At 35.1% G+C, this 22,516-nt stretch overlaps 1 protein-coding gene across 1 annotated transcript; it reads left to right on the top strand.

Annotated features, from left to right (window-relative positions):
- Positions 1–4,416: 4,416 nt before the first annotated feature.
- On the top strand, positions 4,417–21,904 carry LOC117422648 (DNA repair protein RAD51 homolog A). Its single transcript, XM_034037879.3, has 10 exons — positions 4,417–4,655; positions 5,277–5,385; positions 6,005–6,142; positions 8,483–8,600; positions 11,928–12,019; positions 13,458–13,552; positions 17,143–17,256; positions 18,360–18,489; positions 20,974–21,095; positions 21,688–21,904. Exons 2-10 carry the CDS (start codon positions 5,290–5,292, stop codon positions 21,809–21,811), a joined length of 1,029 nt encoding a protein of 342 aa, XP_033893770.3. The 5' UTR covers positions 4,417–4,655; positions 5,277–5,289; the 3' UTR covers positions 21,812–21,904.
- Positions 21,905–22,516: the final 612 nt, after the last annotated feature.

The following is a 22,516-nucleotide window of genomic DNA, read 5'->3' on the forward strand; positions in this document are numbered from 1 at the left end:
GTATTTTGATAAAAGGAGAAACACTATAGCCTCATTCAGCAAAGGAGGTTGATCTCGTGAAAGATGTACTTCAGTAAAACATGAGCTCAGAAAATATGAAAAGTATTTGGAAGTCGGGTTTACGTAGCTTGGAAACCACGGTGATCCCCAGCTTCATTGTGTTGTGTGTGCAAAAGTGAGGCCTTGCAAGCTCTGCAGGCATCTGACATATTTTTTACATTTGTTTTTCAGTATTGTCGGGTATAAAAAATGGGTGGGTGGTCATTATTTTTTCCTTACCCATGGGAGGCCTGCTATATCACAAAAGGGCCTAGAAAAAACAACAATTGGGGGGGAGGGGGGGGACTTGATTGTAGGCCTTAAAGTCTTAAAGGGGTGGTGGTTAGCCCTAACCAATAACCATCAAAGTGCAGCAGAGAAACCAGGACCACAAGACAGTTGGAAATTATGTGGAAATAGACTTGACAGGGGTAGGAAACACTTATTTACATAGAGTAGTGAGGGTATGGAAAGGGTTACTTAGTCATGTTTTGAATGCTGAATCACTGGGATAATTTAAGACCCCACTTTACAAAGTTTTAAAATCTATCATCTAATAGCAATTGGAGGAGCACAGATGGCCCAAATGGCCTCCTCTGAGTCATACATTTGTTATGTTGTAGTAAACGATTACCTACAAATTCTATGTTTTTATAAAATGTAACATGGTTGTGAACGCAACTGTTTTAAATGGAGTTGACCGAATGACTCTGCCGTGGTCATAGTCAATACAGTGGCTTCACTTTACTTACGATGTAGGACATGTGTCTGAATATGTCGTCATATGACATGGGGATCAAAAGGATGAGGTAAGTACCCTGACCTCCCAGCCCAGGGAACTGAATCATTTTTGAACAGCAGTTACTGACCTAAAGTATTGCAGTACATGCACCACCTAATCTAAACTGCAGAGGGCAGTAGAAGACACACACAGAAAAGATGTAATAGTAAATTTAAGCAACCTCATGCCCACTTCATACAAACTCACTTCATCATGCTGAGTAATGATCGAAGTATGCTTTCTGCTTTCTAGTAACTACTGTACCTGATGACTTCCATACTGATTCTTGAGGAAATACTTTTAACCATAATTCAGTGTTTCCTGTGAATCAATGTGGACAGGGTATATATAGCGTATGTGGTAGTCGTTCATACTGCCACTTTTACTCATCAGCATAAAGGTGCAATTTAATAAGACAGAGAAATCTGGACCAGGTGTACTACCTCCACATCTTTTTCATTCTTAAATGACCTGAGCATTAACAGCACTATGTATCACGTTTTCATGGTGTCCTCTATCTACAGTTGCAATAGAAGCAGACACATGCCTATTCCGCTCACATTCATGGAAGACAGAAATCGATTGATTATATTTTAGTATATAATTGAATATGTTTGTGGGACAGTGCAGTATTATTATTAAATTATAATATATTCAGTATATACAATTATACTGAAGTTAACTGTCTGTATATTGCTGGTGTCAAACGGAAAACAGCATGGTTTCTGCTTTATTATTATTATTATTATTAGTAGTAGTAGTATTCTATAACAGGTAATTCTAGAAATCATTTTAAATATACAATCAAGTAAGCTTATGCACTCCATACCACACTGCAGTAGTTTCAGGTGAATAACATTGCGTGCCTGGTAATAATTAAGCAATGTGATTGACCCTAGAGCAAGCAGAACCCACAGACATGTAACTTTGTAATCTGATTCTACTCACTTCAAACTACCTCTGTGCACATGGACTGCGGCTAATAAAGACTAACCGAGGAATACGTTGATCTAACTCCAGTGCTGAGGCTATGGATTGTGCATGGAAGGTCATGCCCACTGCCACTGAGCCCAGGCTGGAGGCCAGAGCGGAGATCCCATTACATACACTGCAGTCAAAGCACTCTGTACCCTTTACTGACCTTCCTATTCTACCAGCACAATCTGGTTCACATCACAGCAGTGTATGATCAGCTAAGAAGAAGAGACTTACTCTTTTAATATGTACTCACGTTATTGACAATAAAAATATAAATAATGTATAAAGTGGAGTATATGTGGCAGTCGGAAGGATCCCAGATTTGAGGATCCATATTGATGGGGTGCTTTTGTGAATCACAAGCTTTTCGATGCAAAATGAATTGTATGTAAATTTCTGGGACATTTCGTTTCACAAATTTTACACAATACAGGTACAGTCTTGTGAATTTGTCTGGCCACTTGTAGGTTTTGCTCGTGGTAAAGATATCATAACATGGCTGAATGGACTACTTTAAAACTGCAATATGTGGGGTTAGATAAGATAAAACAAATATTTATATAAAATACTGTAAACTGAATTGCTACCAAAACAAATGTTCATTTGAAGTCATGTTACTATATTCTTGTTGACAGAGATATACCCATCCATCGATTAGTCTTTTTTTTTTTTTTTTACCTTTATCTTAATTACCGCTCTTCTAATAGACAATTTGACTTGGACATCATGTTGACTTTCACACAATACTAATACCTTGTTATATGACCGAATCTAAGACATATCTTGCTAACTTCTACTATTTTACTTTCCCATATCCAGGCATTACCATGCTTTCACTATGCTTTACTACACTTTGCTAGGTAGCAAGGTATACTGCAGTAACTGCCAGGAAAACTTCAATGAAGTCAATCTGTTAGACCTCTTGCTCTACCCCTCCTACTCTGCACTGTACTGGACTGACCTCAGCACCACGTTACTGGATCCTCAGCTGATGCACTATCCTTGCCCTATTGCATTACTACTATGTCTTTGTAGATGTAAATTGTTGTAATCCTAACTTGTTGCATCTTATTTCATATTGTACTTTAGTAGTATAATTTGCGCTCACTGCAAACTGTATTTAAATATTGACCTTGCATTGTAACCCTGTACTGCCCTGTAACACCTGTAAGTCTCCTTGGATAAAGACACCTGCCAAACAAACAAATAAATAAATAGATAATAGTAAGACAGAAGCAGAGGAAGCATGCATGGCAACTCCAGTACTGAAGTCCTCTCAGGGGACCGATAATTCAGCTCTGCAATGGAAACAGACCACACGCCCGTGGCAATTTTCATTCACAGCTGGCAAATGTCTGAATGTTGTAATAATCCATGTACACCTTTGTACTGTATATCTGACTGAGACACTGAGACACTATCACTCATTCTGAGCAGATTACAGGCAACAGGCCCCGAGACTACATTTGTAACAGCCAATTAAAGATGCAGTGTCCCACAGTAGGATTACTTGGAGTCTGTATATTATAGTCTTTAAAACTTTGTCATTCTAGATACTAGAACAGTTAACACCTGTATTTGTTATGCTGTTAACACTTTAACACAAATATCAAAAGCTCCTAAACGTTCATCATTAGTTCATATTGTTAACATCCTTGTGTATATGCAATTAATAGGACACCGCATGTGGAATAACCAGTTGCTTTAATTCCATTTTCATTCATAAGCATCTTAAATTGCTTTACAATGTCAGAAATTAAATAACAAAAGCAATAACGATACAGTAAATACAAACTTTTACAGTTTAAGCCATTTCAGTATTTTATTTGTTAAAAGTACATTTTTAATAATTCCTTAATTTAAAAATAATCATTAATTTAGGCAACTGTTCTCCCCCACATCCAGCTTGACCCGTGTAGAACTGAATTTAACTTATTTGACCTTATAAGCGCTTGTTGAAAATATAACGATCCCTTGCTGGGGATGCATATCCCTGCCCAGGGCATAGTGGAGGATGGTGTACATGTATATGGTATGTCGTGCTTTAGAGTTTTACATATATCTATAAACCGCTTGTTCAATTGTAATGATTTATGACTCATAAACACTCAATAGTGCTGAAATATGAACTACTAAAAGAAACTGAAATTCAATGACAAACATTTCAACTAGAAGTCTTTTTCAATGTCTTCTTCTTTAGCACCTGTTAGTGTGTGTATCATAATGTTCTTTCACAAGTTACTGAGTACATCACAACATCCCTTGTAAAAGCAAAGCAAAGCAGAGTGTAATAGAGCATAGCGAACGTAGGCATTGTTCAGACCAATGTTCAGACATTTGTGTACTGTAAAACTACGTCTTAGTTGGTGCTTATCTATCGAGTTCAAATCAGCATGACGTTTTAACATACTCACATGTAATGGCAATCATGGTAAATGTTAGGGATATGGGGAATATGGAGGCTGTCTATGGACATATTTATGTGTCTCTCTATCTGACACCGATATACTGTATATGTTTTTTTTTTTTTTTTTTAATATATAAATACCAAACATAAATCACATGTGTCTGACCATTTTAAAACACCATGTGACACTGCACCTTTAAGAAAATGTTTTTTTTTCCCTCCTGAAAGGAATATCGTCATCACGCGAGAACTTCCTGGCTGGCCGAGCGGGAGATTTAATATTTAACACAGGGACAATAACACAACAGTGAAGGAGGAGAAAGCGGAAAGAAAAACATAATACAGATTGCAATACTGTAAAAAAAAAAAAAAAGATACATTATTTAAGGAATTAATTAGAACTAAGTGTTACTGCAAAAATCCCAACGGAACTGTATTTCACACAACACGGTGGGTACATTATGCAACTGGTTACGGCAAGCTTTATAATGTTTGTTATTTTACTTTGATTTGCATACTGTATTTTGGATTAATGTCCTGTGAACACAAATCCATGACATGTCTTATGTGCAAGAAATATTTTTTATATCTAGCCTATGTGAGTTTTGAATACATCATTTGCATAGCTACCGTAGTAAAAGTTTATTTTAGCTAATGCCTGTAGTAGAACAGGCCTCCGGCCAGATGTTTCTTAACTTCCCGTTCTGCATGTAAACAGTCTGTCTTTTCAGGGGGAGGTCTGAATATTTTGTAAGAACAGGAATTGTATTTTGATTTTATTTACGTGGTCTGTTCATCATTCTATAGTATTGTATTATAAGGCGAGTACTGCTTTCTTGGCAGTGAGAAGAAATGTAGCTTTCAATGGTTTAAAAAGTTATTTCTCGAACTCTTTATTCTTAATTTAAACAAGATTATATGGATTCTGTCTGCACAAAGTGGGCGTCTAAGATGAATTGATTTAATGCAACACAGTAATTATTATTATTATTATTATTATTATTATTATTATTATTATTATTATTATTATTATTATTATTTACTTCCTCTGTGTTTATTTCGTGTTTTCAGACAGTTTTCCAGCATGGCCATGCAGCTGTTGAGTAGTAATAATAAAACCGCCGACGCTGAAGTGGAGCAGGAGGAGAATTTTGGACCACAACCCTTAAGCAGGCTGGAGGTATGAAGGATATGCTAGAGCAGGGCTTCTGAAACTTGGTTTTCATTCCAACCGAGCTCTCAATTACTTGACTAGACCCTTAATTGAACTGATAATTTGCTTAATTAGACCTTTTTACTTGTTTTCAGCTCTTGACAGTTGTATATTTCAAGTTAGCTGTAACATTTTGTAAGTAACTTGAACTGCAACTGTTTAAGAGCTGAAAACAAGTAAAAATATCTAATTAAGCAAATTATCAGTTCAATTAAGGGTCAAGTAAAGTAATTGAGAGCTCGGTTGAGAACCCTTGTGCTAGAGCATACATGTGTTTATTTCACTTATAAATCTGTAACCAAAAACCTCACGTCTGCTAATCGTTAATGTTTGTAACCAATTAAGAACCAATGTTTGTGCTTATAAGGTATTGAGTCATTTCAAAGCATTATATTTAAGATGATAATGTTTAAATATGAAACTGAATGAGAAGTGAGTCTTTTCAGCTGTTTCCATTGTCCATTGCTGTGCTCTGGTGCATGTTTTAAACATGTTCTACTGAGCACCATTCTTGTACAAATTTAAGTTGTGTGACAGACCCCTGTGACCGTCTGTTTAGTAATATGCTTCATTTTCCCTGGCACAGCAATGTGGGATCAGTGCGAACGACGTAAAAAAGTTGGAGGAAGCTGGGTTCCATACAGTGGAGGCAGTTTCTTATGCACCGAAGAAAGAGTTGCTGAATATTAAAGGAATCAGTGAAGCTAAAGCTGAGAAAATATTGGTAAGAAATATGTCTCTGATTAGCCATTTTTTTGCAACATTAGGTGTGACTGATGTTAATTCTTTCCAGTTATCAATCCTGAGAATATATCTCTGCTAAAGGATTGCTCTTCACTCATATTACACTTTTGCATTTAAGTTTTCTTGGACTTGAAGGGCATTTAAATACTGGACTGGAATAGCTACTAGAAAAAAGTGGTTAAAGAAAAGGGCTTGTAACCAGGAGGTCCCCGGTTCAAATCCCAGCTCACTCACTGACTCATTGTGTTACCCTGAGCAAGTCACTTAATCTCCTTGTGTCTTTCGGGTGAGACTTTGCTGTAAGTGACGCTGCAGCTGATGCATAGTTCACGCACCCTAGTCTCTGTAAGTCACCTTGGATAAAGGCATCTGCTAAATAAACAATGTCGCAAAAATGTTCCTAAACGAAATAATCTAAAAAATTTACATGTACAAACATTTTCACAAGGTGTCCTCTTCAATTGTGTTTTTGTCAATTGGATGTGTGTTTTTTTAGTTCAGATTTCATAATTGTATATATAAAGTTTATGTATGTCAGTTAAATATACTTATCTAATTATTTTAACTCGCTTTAATCTGAATATTTATTAAGAAAAATACGCTACCACTATTTTGGTAATGTAGGTATTATAATATTGAAACTCCCAAAAATCTAGTATTTACAGTAGTAGTGCATGATGAATCTGTTGCCATGCTTGCAGAACGCATAATAAAACTTATCATGTTCCGGCTGGTACCAGTCTTGTGCAGTATTTTTACACCTGTTAAGCATCAGTCTGAAGCAATTGAGCATATAATTAACAAGCATGGCTCAATTGTGTACGATTAAAAGTCAGTGTTATCCTGAGACCTACAAATGGGCTCCCAGTCTTTTATACAAGTTAAGGCAACTGAGTCACAGCTAATGTTATACAAGGTATGTGTTGACACCAGTTGAATAACGCATTAGCTTCTACCACTGAAACTTGGCGATTCAGTTTTTTCTCCACTTGGAAGAAAGGAAGATGTCTATGCATATTTAAATCATGTTTTACAATGGCTAATAAAATGTTAAACTTAATGGAACATTGTTAGGGCCAGGTTGCAGCTTTAACACTCAATAACTCACTGGTGAAGACCGCTAATGAAACAAAAAGGTTTACAGCTTAAAGTTGTTTTGTACTGATCTGAATTTTCTAGTTCAACAAACTAGTAAACTACATCGATTAATATCCAGTTGTAAAATCTAACAAAGATTGAAATAAACACTACATATATTCCATAAAATTAAGAAACATGGCTGATTTGTGTCTTGACATTAGAAGCAAATTTCACAAACTATGACTTTTTTTTTTTTTTTGCTTGTCACAATCTTTTTCTTACTCTCAACCAGCAAAATGGAGTTTAAATTCATGCTGATAAGGGGATACTTCATGCCCTTTCCATAATTAAAGCATCTCATGCTAATACAGTGAACATATTCTGATGACTTTATTAAACATGCAAAATATCATTTATATAAGTGCATATATGATGATTAGGATACATGTGTCGTTTTCATTGCTGTACAGATTCAGATCATATCACCTATTCCTTAAAGGGACCTGTTTTTGCAAAAAGGGCAATACAGAATGCATTTAACCTGTAACATAATGAAAAACTACTAAAATATAGGAATGATTATGGTCCAACTGCCCCTGCAAGTCATTACCGGACAGATTAATTAACAATGTAATAAATGTTGGTAGGTATAATGTTCATAACTTTTAACTGTAAACCATCAAATACTTTTCTCGCTCATGTTTTTCCATTACATACAAGCTGTTATAATAGGAATACTGCTGAAATGAATGCATAGTTTCCTGTGTTCTCTGCAGTGCACTTTCTGAGAGTTTGCAAACAAACTTTCTACTGACCAAATGCTATTTTAACACCTCTATCTTCATTGTTAGTCTGTTGTTTTTTTTTTTTTTTTTTTTAATTAACTACAGAAGTTGGTCCCCATTAGGATCTAAAGGTCTGTTTCCCATAATGTTCTCTGGTCCCATTTAAAACCACTGCATCTAAAACATGCTCGTTTACAAAATGTACAAAATAATTTAATTACAAACTGTCTCTTTCTGCTGCATTTAAAGTGTCTTTACAAAGCTGTAAATTCTTCTGTGATCTGAAGGCTGCTTGGTGAAAATTTGGAATGAAATTGACACAAAATGTAACTAAAAATGTTTTATCTGAGACCAAAAATTTACTCTTTAACCTATTGCCTGAAAAGACCCTAAAATAGGACTTGTAATGAATTCCTGTTAAATGTTAAGTCGTAGTATGCTCTTTTCTTTGACAGGCAGAGGCGGCTAAATTGGTGCCAATGGGGTTCACAACTGCCACAGAATTCCATCAGCGCAGATCTGAGATAATACAGATCTCAACAGGGTCAAAAGAGCTGGACAAGCTACTTCAAGGTGAGTGGTTGTGTGTCATTTGTGGTCACAGTTTTAGGTTGAAGCTTAATTATGTTTCCCCTCTTTCTGCGTTTTTTACATGTCCTAGTTCAGGGATCTTGTAAAATTGTTTTGCTTGTTTTTCTATAAAATGATTTAAAAACATTAATACCTAACGGTTAATGTAAATGGTTTAATAAAAAAATATAGATTTTGTACATAGTGACTCCGGCTAACTTAGATAATGACGAAAGGCACCAAAGTTTACAGGCAATCTAGGGTTCTGCTACAGCTATTGCAATTACTGAAGTTTCATCATTACTGTAAGATTCTGTACATCTAGACACTTGAACATTGCATGTGAATTAAAAAGCATTTTAAAATATTTAATAGATCGTAAGAAATGGTTGTTCAAAAAGTGATTTTTTTCTTCCCCTAAATAAAGCATATGACAAATAAAACTGATTGAAATGAACTATGGAATACACCTTGCACCTAAGCCTTTGTGTCTGTATGGTTTAATTAGTATGTATGATTATCTAGTACAGTATTCACAAGTCAAACAGGAATGTGTAAGTGCCCGATTCAAAATGGTTTAGTGGTCTAAGGTGCTGTGTTCAGGTTGCTGACTGCTGGAGGCATAGGTTTGACTCCTGTATTAATAGTTTTACAGTGAAAACCAGGGATTGAATTTCTTCACATTTTGTGTTTCAGATGGGCACTTAAATGTGTTAATTTAGGGGTCCACTATCAAATCTTGGACTCAAACTCATAAGGAGCATTGTACTTTAATCTAAAAAGTCTGACAGGTCCCTAGTTAACATCTATCAATCAAGCTGATGTAGGATCTAGGAAACATGGGTCCTTCTGAATTTTGAGATCTAAAACCCTGTTGATTGTACCAGACGCTCACTTAGTCTAGTTTTTGCTTTGTGTAGTATGTGTTCTTTTATATCCATCCTTTCCCAATAATACAGTAAAGGGCATGGTTTGGATTTTTCCCACGTTGTGGGTACTTCTCTATAGACTCCGATTTCTTAGAGGGCCTTAATCTGTCCTTTAAATCTTTCTTGTCCGCAGTATTTTTCCCATTGTCCCATTTCCAGTGCATCTGTTGTATCTTGGTTTTCTTTAAACCATAGCATCTGCTCCTCCTGATGTACCGGGGGTAGTCGTTTGTAGGATTCAACGAAGTTTGAAAAATGCAACTGAAGGGTATACAAACTGTGGGATTGCTTTCTTGACAGCAGTTGTGACCATTGCAGCAGCCAGTTTATAGTTCTGGGTTTCAATTTGGGATTTTAGGGCAGTGCTAAAAATGTGGCAGCACATTTTGTCTCAAGCCATTTACTTGTGTTAGATTTATTTGGTAGTTTGGCAGTGCATGGAAGGGGAACATGTTTGTCCCTGTGGTCCCCCGTCTTTGAAGCTCTGGTTCATATGCTCCCTGCAGCCTGTGGCCATCTTCCGTCAACAGCTCTCAGTCTCACTCTACATGTGGAATATGCCCACAAAAATACTTCTGCCATCTACTGTAAACTTCATGGAACAGCAGCTCCATCGTGTTTCACACTATGGGGTCTCTTCATGATTTCTATCCCGTAGTGCTTACTGCTTTAAAGCAAATTTGACAAGTGATTGACATACGAATTAAACTTAACTCCACTGTTCGGAAGGTACATTTGTGGGGTACAAGATTGAGTTTAGTTTTAAATACAAATGTGCTGGGTTAAGGGGAAGGTCGTCCTTAGTAATCAATTTAAGATTAATCTGCACAATGCATTCGAAGCTATGTAGTTTTTCAACAATGTAATACTTGGACTGTGATGGAAGGATCCGTCACTGAGTAATACTGGACTTTTTAAAACTATGAGTAAAAACAAAACAGCAACTAATTGGATTCAAGAATCAGGAGACAGAGAAAAATTTGAATGTTTGGAAAGCAATAAATTATATAGTGTTGGCTAAATTCTCTGTAATATTAAAGACGAATATATAATGCAAGCATTTTAAATTGAAACTGGTCTTGGGTGAAACCCATTCATACTGTCCTCAATACTATGTTAAATTCATGTGTCTTATTAAAAAAAAATAAAAAAATAAAAATTCTATGATGGGTATCATATCTCATAATAAGGAAAATGTTGCATTCTTTAAGATGAAAAAATGAAAGTTATTTTTAAAAGGTTGGGTGTTTACAGTCTGGATACATTCCAAAGTTCTGTTGCAGGGATCATCTTAACTTAGTAATGCGGTTTAGGGAAAACCAAAAGCTCCCCATTGATCCATCTGGGTGGACTGGGCACAAAGAGAATGAAACTGACAAACTGCAGATGGTAGGAAAATGGCTGAGCAGACGCTGTAATTATGCCCTTTCTCTGCCCTCTTTGTAGGAGCTTCACGTAACCCTACAGCTGTGGTCCTCAGTTTTTTGGCCATAGCCACATGTAATTTGGGTGCTTGATAATATTTTTGTACATGACATTACATTAAAATACAGACCTATCAAATGGCACAAATCAGACATTCCAATAACTAGTTCCTCTACTACAGTACTACATCAGTGTACATATTACCCAGTGTCAGTTTGTGTTGCAGGCACAAGTTTGCCTAAGCACACAGCGTTGAGGGCCACAGTAGGACAGTGTGGGTGTGAATTACAGGGACTGTTCATGTTGGAGAATTGGTCGTCGTACCTCTGGAAACTTAGACAGCAAGGTTGGCTTTAGTTTTGTTTCAGTTTTCTTTGGAGGATCTTCTGGGGCTTGTTTGTGTCAAACATGAACGTTGATAAATTTATTAGGAAAAAGCTTTTGTATAACCTTTGACCCCCTTGATGAGTTTATTGATTATTAAAATTATGTATGTTCTTGGATATAGATAAATACATGGTTGGCTGATTTAAATCACTTGAATTAAAATATATATATATATAATGTATATGTGTGTATATATATATATATATATATATATGTATGTGTATGTGTGTGTGTGTATATATATATATATATATATATATATATATATATATATATATATATATATATATATATGTATATATGTATATATGTATATATATATGTATATATGTATATATATATATGTATGTGTGTATATATATATATATATATATATATATATGTATATATATGTGTGTATGTGTGTATATATATATATATATATATATATATATATATATGTATATATAATATATCATTTTTTAATTTACTACCTAAATTAAACAGGTTTTTATTGAATTACTAATACATATGGTAACTGTAGTAAACTGTCACTGTAGCAGGTATAAAGTGTAGTGCTTAAGTCTTTTCATTTCTATTTTATTTACAGGTGGAATTGAAACAGGCTCAATTACAGAAATGTTTGGAGAGTTTCGCACTGGTAAAACACAGCTATGCCATACTCTGGCTGTGACCTGTCAGGTAATCAATATATTTATCTAAATATCGCCAGGCCTCTCTGAATATTCAGTTGAGTAACACTGCAATTCAAAGCAAAACTTGAACCTGGTGCATGACGACATGGTTGTTTGGAATTGGTCTTACTGTACCTGATGTCCCATGTGTGCAGTAGCCACCAGATAAAGTACAAAGGAATAGAAAATAAACGTACGTGCCTGGCAATCATTTTTATAGCAAGAATGGAACCATGAGACGTTCCCCTTACGGATAAATGAGCATTAGTGTTTTATGACTCCACTAGATTACGATGCTGAACCAGAAAAAATATATATCTAACATCATTATACCAGAAATCACTAAAAGCACATACGTTTTTGTATAAAAATATACTTTTCAAACATTATTTACAGTAAGACATACAATTTAAGTTACAGTACCGGAAACAACATTCTCAGTACAGTTCTGTGCTGAAAAACACATTGAAACAAAAACAAACTTACACGCACATCAACACTAAAACCTACAGTAATGAAAAATAAAACAAAATATTGTATTACAATATAAAGCACCAGTGCATTTATGATACTAGTATTGTCGGTTAGCACTTTGCTTTCATTTTATCAAATGCAATACCGGCAACGATACATTACTGTAACAACTTCGTTAACAAATAAAAAAAAGTCATTAGGCTATTTACATGGTTCAGTAGCTATTAATGTGTGTTCCCGATGCTTCCTGATTTGTTTTTAACCCAGGTACATGTCGTAGGATGGATAAATGAGAGTTAACAACTGAAAATGTGTGTCACGGTTATGTGTATGTTATAATCGAATCAATATGCTACAGTGTTGACTGAATGATTTAATGAGAGGTGGATAAGTGAGTGCTGACTACTTGATGACTTTAGAACAAAGACACAATAAATGTAAAATGCCACAACCTGCCAGATCTCCCACCCATGCTAATCACTTCTCAATAAAGATTGTCCTTAGGTATTCCCTAAAAGACAGTTTGTTGATCTACCCATGCGTGCCTATTAGACTTGTGCAATTTTGTTTAGTAAGTATTGCTGGTTCTTTGAAATATCAAGACAACCTTCAGTAACCCTCGTCCCTCCCACATTGAGGCATTGAGACGGTTTGACATCATCGCTTTGGGAAGGTATTTGGAAACATTCTTGGCCATTCAACCAGGCACCCAATAAGCTCAGGGTGTTTGCATAGGCATAATGGTCTAACAAAAAATAGTTAAAAAGCTGTATTTGTTGCAGTTAATTTGAAATTGTGTGTATAGCAAGGGATTGCTTAATTGGGTTCTACAGTGTGATCATGAAGCTTTACAACATTGCAAGAATTTTTGATGTATTAATTTAAAAAGTCGATTGTTTTTATTTGAATCCCTGTGTATCATATATTTCTAAGTATCTTTATAAAGGATTAGTGTTTTTGTTTGTTCCCAGCTTCCAATTGACCAAGGTGGCGGAGAGGGCAAAGCCATGTATGTTGACACAGAAGGGACCTTCCGGCCTGAGCGACTGCTTGCAGTTGCTGAAAGGTAATTTTTGTCAGGAACCAGGTCGTGGTACAGGGATTACCTGTGCCAGTTTTACATTGCCTAATGCCCGAAATCTACTTTAAACTCAGGAAGGGAAAATTCCAATCCCCAATGCTAAGTAAAATATTACAGTTCTGTAACCCTCTGCAGTTGGTAGCAGTGGCAAGCACTTCCTTTTTTTGGTTAATTATTATTTAAATTTACAGATAAAACTTGATTGTATGATAATCATTTGACATGTTCATTATTAAAAGACAATACAGACTAACACGTTTACTTCTAGGTACACATTATGTTGTATCTTCATTTAGTCAACATGGTAAAAATATAACTTTGTGTGAAAAATTGTATACTAATGTTTGTGGTAAATGCTGGTGGTGAGTCTTGTATAATATCACTTCTGATTTGACTAAGATGAAGAAATGGTTCTAAACTGTTGACCTGGCTTTCCCTGATATTCAATCTGGTAATCCCCACTGGCTGTGCCTGTCTGTCGTGAGAACATTTCCTGTTTACCAGAAATGAGTTGCAGTAGACCATGGATAACCTCCTGTCTTTCTCTCCGTGCTAAACAAGATAATGGAAGTCATGCACTGTTCTGGTGCTTCAGTCTTGTAATGACCTACCAGACTGAATCATGCTGAAGGATGTCTGCAGAAGTGGGAAATCAGTCTAGTTTCTCACTGTCTAGTCACATGTGAATAACCAAACAAATGTCATTACTGTACAGAGAATGTCAATATTATTTTATTACAAGCCCCCATCACCTTACAAACCAATATAATCTGGAACATTAAGAAAAAAGCACCCCAAATAATCCCAGTCCCATTTAAATTTTTTGTACCACAACGTCATATAACGTCGTGGCTTTCTATGAAAGACTGTTTAACTGTAAGACCTACAAAGTGATGGTAATAATAATAAATACTAGCTAAGATTTACTGGAAACATTTAGTTAACTCTGTCCTGTTGGTTTAAAATTGTTGCTTTTGTGGAGAAACTATGGTTGGCTTACAGTAGTAAAGTGTTACAGTAGTGTTTTAGTTAAGGGATAATGGCATGTTACAAGGTTATAATGGAACTCCTGAGTCCAAGGCAGAGACCACAGGTTATTTGAATTATTATTAATAATAATAATAATAATAATAATAATAATCATAATCATAATAATACAAATAATAATAAAAATAATAATAATAATAAATAATAATAAGTCAATTTTAAGAGTTATTTTAACTCTGCCTTAAATAATAATTGTAGTCTACTGAGGTAACTTTGATAACTGGGCTTGATTGTCCCTATGAAGTGTTTCATCAGTAAGTGGTTTCAGAACAGGTGTAGTTAATGACCTCCATAGAAAACAATGGCAAAGCAGTGTCTTGTTTTTGTATCATTTTAAATAATTAAGAGACACATGAAGAAAAGTAATATAATCCTTATCATTGGTACTAACACTGACCAGTAGTGGTTTGGAAATGCACCCACAAGCCTTAATGTTGGCATTCTTTTCATTATTTCTTTCAGATCATTAAAATGTTGAATATGATTTTCTATTATACTTTAATCAGACTAAACCTAAAATTTAGTTAGTACCATTACATTTTTGTCAGCACATTCTACAAGGGAGAGAACTAACTTCCAAGAGAATGTTGGAATTAATATTGTGCAGACATGAAAATCATTAATCCAGGTAGCAAATAATTGAGTACAATGTTTTATATGTTTTAAAATGTGTATGTAATTAGTATGTAACTTCACTGTGTATCATAGTCTGTGAGAATTGCCTTGTTGGTCATTTCTGCAACCTTTTATGTTATTTTAACTCTTACAGCCTTAGAATTTACTTGTGTTCATGATGATGTACAGTATGTAATCCTTAAACATCCCTTAGGACTAGGTGCTTATAATATTAAGGGCTCCAGAGTGCAACTGGACAATGGGTAGCGTTCTTCCATATCCACCAAGTATATTCTGACAGAACTTCATAACAAATCTGAAGTGACCTAAACAGTAAACTGTGGCATCAGTATAAACTTAATTAATTTAAAATTACATTGAGGCCCCAGCTCTATCAAAAATAACCAATCTAGTCTGTGCAAAGCTGATTGATTCTGGTAGTCACCTGTTTATGCACAGTGTCAATTGTTTACGTGTCATCCAAGTTATTCAATTTATCAGTTATAAAAGAAACAGTTGGGCTTAAGCAAAGTGAATGACTACTAGTTGTTAGCAATGCGTATTTGACAATCTTTCCTAAGCACTGGAGAAAATAAGATCGATCACTATTTAGCTTCAAAATCACACATTAAACAAAAGGCTACTACACAGGCTGCTGAACAGAACTTAAAAAAAAAAAACAGCTTTCAGAAACCAACCTGGAAAGTCAGCCCAGACAAAAAGTATTCCTGTCGGCAAGTTAAATCAATACTACAATGATCTAGCACAGCCACCTCGCTTCAGTTCAACCTGCTCCTTACTTTTTCGCTGATGGAATTTTAGACCCAAATATCTACATTTTCTTTGTTTTGACTCGGTACTAATAAAATTTCCAAACTTCCAATCAATTCAGTGGATGCAGAAGGTGCAGTCTCAATGCATGGGCAAGTCAACTGCAGGGGGATGCTGCATGCTTGCCTTTAACAAATGACAGCACTTTGTTTTAGTGAGGAAGCAAGTACCACTATTTTTAGGCTTTATAGTGTTCTAAAATACAGTTTACTTGGGTTTATTTAATCTTTAAACAGGTCCACAAATTCCTAATTTTATTCTGCAACCTACCCGTGAAAAATATGGTAAATTTACCGCGATTTAAGTAGACCCCTAAGTATAACCATTTACCCAACCACTGTAAAAGCATTAAAAGACCTGCAAAATACATTATTTTGGATGCCTGAACTATGATTTCACGCTTCCTTTGCTGTTGCAACATGCTCTCGCCTTCTCACGGCATGCTGCTATGAAGTGTTTGAGCTCCCCTGTGCTACATAATGAGGTCTCGCTCTCCTGCTGTGTTCGTGTGTACTTCTGGCCTCCCTTTTTCCTTTACCCCTGAGATTTAGGCCCTACAGCAGTTATCACAGTGACCCGTGAACCGATCATTAATTATCTAGCGGTGCTTACCACATGGTTGAAAACATACCTGCTACCTTGTCATTCTATACGTATATTTTATACATATTCTATCAACTTCTCCCATCTTGCACGGTATGGCTGTCCCACCTCCTTCCTGATGTTTTTAATAGTATTGCGTGAAAAACAACTCTAGACTTCTGCTTAAACACTGTCTAGGTGGCCACAATTGCATATAGGTCAACTGCCAGTATACTGTTGCATTTTGTATTTCCTGTATTTCCTATATACATTGAACATTAAGTTTAAAATTGCGTCTGCGTGTTGCTTGAGATTTACTTTTGCCAAATTAAATACATTGACCTGTGTTTTTTTTAATGCTTTCAGAATCTCATGGATTTTGTGAGATCCTATTAGTATTTTTTAATTAATGTTGTGTACCACATTTGTTGTAAAAATTGTAACCGTTTAGGATTGTTATTTACTTTGGTTTTTTTTTTTTTTTTTTTTTCCATTTAAAGGTACGGGCTATCAGGAAGTGATGTGCTGGATAATGTAGCATACGCCCGGGCATTCAACACAGACCACCAAACTCAGCTATTGTATCAAGCAGCTGCTATGATGGCAGAGTCCAGGTAATATTTCATCTTAAGAGGAAAGCAGTGCCATTTTGGGAACGCTTCTTTGAATAAACCTTGGCTTGAAAATACATAGAGAAGTATAATTGATGTACAATGCTTACCCTATGTATAAACACCAAAATAATCTTATGTTAAAAGCAGTTATTTGAAGTACTATAAGTCATGTCCCCATTGGATTCTGTCAGTCATAACTATAGCTGTTATAGTGTCGTGCACAAAGATGTAATTAAAGTAATATAAAAAAAAACAAAAAAAAACTTTTGCCTAATTGAAGCTATGTAACATAACCAGTTACTTCTGGAACCCATCTGGTATTATTAAAGAGATGGTTACTAATGAAAGATTGATGGGGTGAGGAGTAGCAACCCTAATATTTTTTTTTATCTAGTAAATAGTGGTGATTTTAGCAGCAGCTGCTGTGTAATCCAGATGCTAGACTGACGTTGCAAAATATCTTTGACTTCTTTCACTGAGAAATTATAACTCATTAAGGTTGTTCTGCAAGATCGGTTTCCTCTTAAAGACCCCAAATGTTGAACATAATTACCAGATTCCGTGTTGAAACTTTAGAAGTCAACATCTCGTGCCATTTTTGTATAAAAGTTTTTAAATTCTTGGAGATAAACGTTTAATTGCAGCTGTGTAATGAGATGTTGGGTCTGCCAGCAGAAAGCTAGCCAGTGGTGTCTGTAATTGGTACAGTCAGCCTGCGACTTGGGGAGAGATAGCAATATAGTGTATCATCTGCCCATATGAAAATCATTATAGTTTGCATTGTAGGCTATAAAATAAAAGGAATGTTTTGGTCTATTTTGCTAGTAAGTTTGCAAATCACAAACCTATTTTTTCTCCACTGTTAGAGAAAAGTTTATGGTAAGAGGTGGTGAAACACCTAGAACAGAAAAGTAATATTGCTGCATTTATAGATTGTCTTCTACTGTGAACTCTTGTTTTAGTAGGAAAAAAAGTCTTTACTGTCACAACTGTTTGTGCTGCAAAATACATGTTCTAATAATACATTCAAAATAGATTTCTGGCGTGCTATATACCCTAACAGTACAAGGGATTGAAGTATTTTACTCTTTCATGGTCCCCAGATATGCATTGCTAATTGTGGACAGCGCCACAGCCCTGTACAGGACAGATTACTCAGGCAGGGGAGAGCTGGCTGCCAGACAGATGCACTTGGCCAGGTTTCTACGAATGCTGCTTCGACTCGCAGATGAGGTACTGTTTTGTGGTTGCTGAAGTTATATCACACAATGTATAATCTGATTCCAAGAAGAATTTTATATATATGGACAAGAAAAGAAGTAGAATTTTCAGATACCATAAAACTTGAGCAAGGTTCAATTGAGACTGACCTCTTCTGTAAACCTACTGACATGCACCAGTATTTGCACATGTCATCTGCACATCCAATACACACTAAAATCCCAAAGGGTCTATGAATAAGAATATGAAGCATATGCTCAAAAGAAAGTAACTGTGTAAAACAAAGAAATGAAATAAAAACAAATCTTAAAAAGAGGATACAAAGAAAGAATTAGAGTTAAGAAAAGTAGATAAACTAAAACTAGATGATCTAGTAGATTGTAAAAAGAGATAAAAAGGTCAAAAGAGTCCCATTAGTAATGACTTACTCAAGATAGATAGATAGATAGATAGATTCTACATAATTCAGAAAAATTGGAAAAAAAAATTTTTTTTAAATGAATGAACCGATAGTACAGCACTTCACCAGTCAAGGACATGACATAAATGATGTAAGGTTTGTTGTATTAGAACAGCTAAAATTAGACAATGCGACATATAGAAGAATAAAAAAAAGAAATAATATAAAAATAAATAAATAAATAAAATAAATATTAGAGATGACATAGGGTACTCAGGTATCCGGGTACTCAGGTATTCTCAATATTACCTGAATCCATTTTCAGGATTTAAATCCCTTTTTGCTAAAAATCTCAGTTTTCTACGCGACCTGTTGTAATGATATGATTCCTCAAAACACAATGCTCTGTCAATCGCACCATTGTGTATCAATCTGTTTGTACCACTGAAGCACCGATAAATGAGAAATTATGATGCGATTAAAATGGTTAGAAATGCAAGAACAAAAAAACCAAAAAAAATAACAACTTTTTCAGGGGTTAGGCATAAAAATGGCAAGCAAGTGTCAATATTTACGAATGCGAGATAATGTCAGTCTGAGATATATTTTATATATATATATATATATATATATATATATATATATATATATATATATATATACACATACATACACACTGTGTATATATATTAATTAATTAGTGTTATTCTGTTTTTAGGTGCCGCACTTCAAGATGATGTGCATAATCATTGTGTTTATAAATTTCTAGACCTAAGTAAACTTCTTTAATTGAAAATTACATTTTCATTACCATTCTTATCTATTTTCCTTCCATCACCACACTTTGTGCTCATTGTTCAGTATTATTAGACGTTTGCGAAAATTGTAACCTTTTTTTTTATATGTGACATGATTCGTGAGTGCTGGCCTCAGATGCGTGAGGTCAGCTGACTTGCATTCCCTTCCCTTCTCCCCTGCTCCGTCCATGACGTACAACGACCTTCAAACTTGATTATTTCAACCTACAGCCACAAACACGCGTGCATTACTTCGTAGTGCTTCAGGGGCAAAAACTGTGTAATTAACCCTTTCCAGGAATCGGGTAACCCGGTTCCTAGAAGGCCTAGAACCAACTCCGAATTCTTCTACCCGATGTCATGTCTAATTTTTTATATATATATATATATATATATATATATATATATATATATATATATATATATATATATATATATATATATATATATATATATATATATATATAAAAAATAATAATAATGAAACAATTACAAACCAGGCTTGATGTTAACCTAGACTGGCTCATTTGAAGTTCATACTACTAAAGGCAGGCAGTAAGTTGCTTCAAGCATCGGATGTGGTAAAAGCAGATGAACATTTACCAAAGTCTGTTTTTATTTTGGATTAACTGTTGCATAAGTGTGGCATGTGTGTGTGTGTTTTTTTTTTTATATATATAAATACAAAAGTTCCTTTTGTATAAACATCAAAAGTTCTACATGTCTCATTGCTATGCCAGAGGGTACAATAACACAGCTTGTCCGAAGTGAGGTTCTTATTCTGTGATTTATTTATTTATTTTGTTTTATTTCTTTCCAAGTAAGCAAAACTACTTTTTTGGTTTTCCTCTAGTAACGAAGAAACTCTGCCAATCCCGATCAAAGTCTCATTTGTATTTGAAATAAATCAGCAAACAAAAGTTTTTTTTTTCTTTGACTCATTTTGTGGTTTTTAAAACCTTTTTTCTTTCCCTTTCATTGTCATTTTTGGGAAGTCTGTTTGCCCAAAATGTGTCATTTCAGCAGGGAAAATTAAATTCCATGAATTTCTGAATTACTAAGGACAGTTATTGGGGAATCTCCAGGTTTCAACAAGGCAATGATCAACAGGTGTTAGGAGTGTAGATCCAGTGGTATCAATATCTACTTTTTATGTGTCTAAACGTAACTGCGTTTGACATTGTATTAAATAAATTGGGTTACATAGTTTTTAATACTGCATTTGAAAGTAGATTTGCAGTAAAATGCCATAATTGCTGGTAGAGCTGTGTTGGTAAAATGGTTGTCTCTTCTCTCTAGTTTGGTGTTGCTGTGGTGATTACTAACCAGGTGGTGGCACAAGTGGACGGTGCAGCAATGTTTGCTGCAGATCCGAAGAAGCCGATTGGAGGGAATATTATTGCACATGCTTCAACCACTAGGTGAGAGTACAATTTATTTTTTAGCCATTACATTTTAAAAACCTACAGAATTTAAATAAGAGGGAAACTGATTTTATTATAGATCCTTGGGCAAGTTCTATGTTTACTTCCTTATTTAATTAATCAATTAATTATAGAATTCAACTGAATTTGACACAGTAGTTGATACAACCTAATTGCACATTTTCAGCTGATGTGTTACAATCGTGTTCTTGTTGCTGAACAATTTGGAGCTATACATGTTTACTTGCCAGTTAAAATGTGTTACTTACTTAAATTTGTACAGTAATAGTTTTGCTAATCTTTATTGGTTTCAAAGCAACCAGTGTTGCGATTCCTGGTGCAGTGTGACTGGCGTTATTGGGGTAAACTATTCCAGTGGTATGTTTAGACTCCTTAACCTGTTGGAATGCTATCTATAACCAATAGTGCTGAATTTAGAAATCACAGACCTCATAAATGAAATTAAAAACTGAAAAAAAAACTTATCAGTAAACATTTGTTATTGAATTTTTAGGTTTCAAAGTACATTGTGCTTTGACTTTTACATTACATTTTTATAACTTGCCACATTATCTTTCTTTTTAACCAGGCTGTACTTGAGAAAAGGTCGAGGAGAAACGAGGATCTGTAAGATTTACGACTCCCCTTGCCTTCCGGAGGCAGAGGCAATGTTTGCAATTAATCCGGACGGTGTTGGTGATGCAAAAGATTGAGCTTCATAGTGCTGAAGCCTGTTGCACGTGAAGATGGAGACCCTAGAGCAACAAATACAATGTGAACTTCAATAAATAAAAAAACTACTTTCATTTGTGTGTCAGTTTAAATCCACTACGGAGATAATGGCCACTTTGCACTGTTGGATGGTGTAGAACTAGCCTAATTATCTTTTAGTTAAATGGCTTTGGAAAGAAATTCTCGCTTGTATAAGGCGGCTTCATTAGGAAACGGCTCCAAATGGTGATTTTAAAAGGTTGAAAAAAGCCGTTTTGTGGTTTTGCAACAAGCAGACGTGGCTGTTTTTGGTTTTGCAATGCATCGAAGGAAAGAGGCAACATGTAGCTATGGGACAGTCCTTGAGAGGAGATTCCACAATAGTCAACATTGTGAATGTATGACAGGTGGAGGCAACATGACTAACCCAGAGATGGCTTTATAACCTGCTTTACTCCATAGACCTTGATCAGAAACACCCACACTATTGAGTAACTTACAGTAAGGTGGAAAAGAGTGGAGTGTTTGTTGGTTTTAGTTTTTTTGTGTAGTTAAAAAAAAAAAGACTAGTTTCAATCCTATTTTGTTAGTCACTGTCTTCTGTAATACTCTTCTGTATATAAGATTTAATATGTAAACTAATAAAATAAAAAAAAAACAAAAAACATTTAAACCACCTGGTTTGCAGGCTCTAACTTTATTTACAC

The sequence above is a fragment of the Acipenser ruthenus genome, chromosome 15 (assembly GCF_902713425.1).
Source record: "Acipenser ruthenus chromosome 15, fAciRut3.2 maternal haplotype, whole genome shotgun sequence".
NCBI classification, from domain to species: Eukaryota; Metazoa; Chordata; class Actinopteri; order Acipenseriformes; family Acipenseridae; genus Acipenser; species Acipenser ruthenus.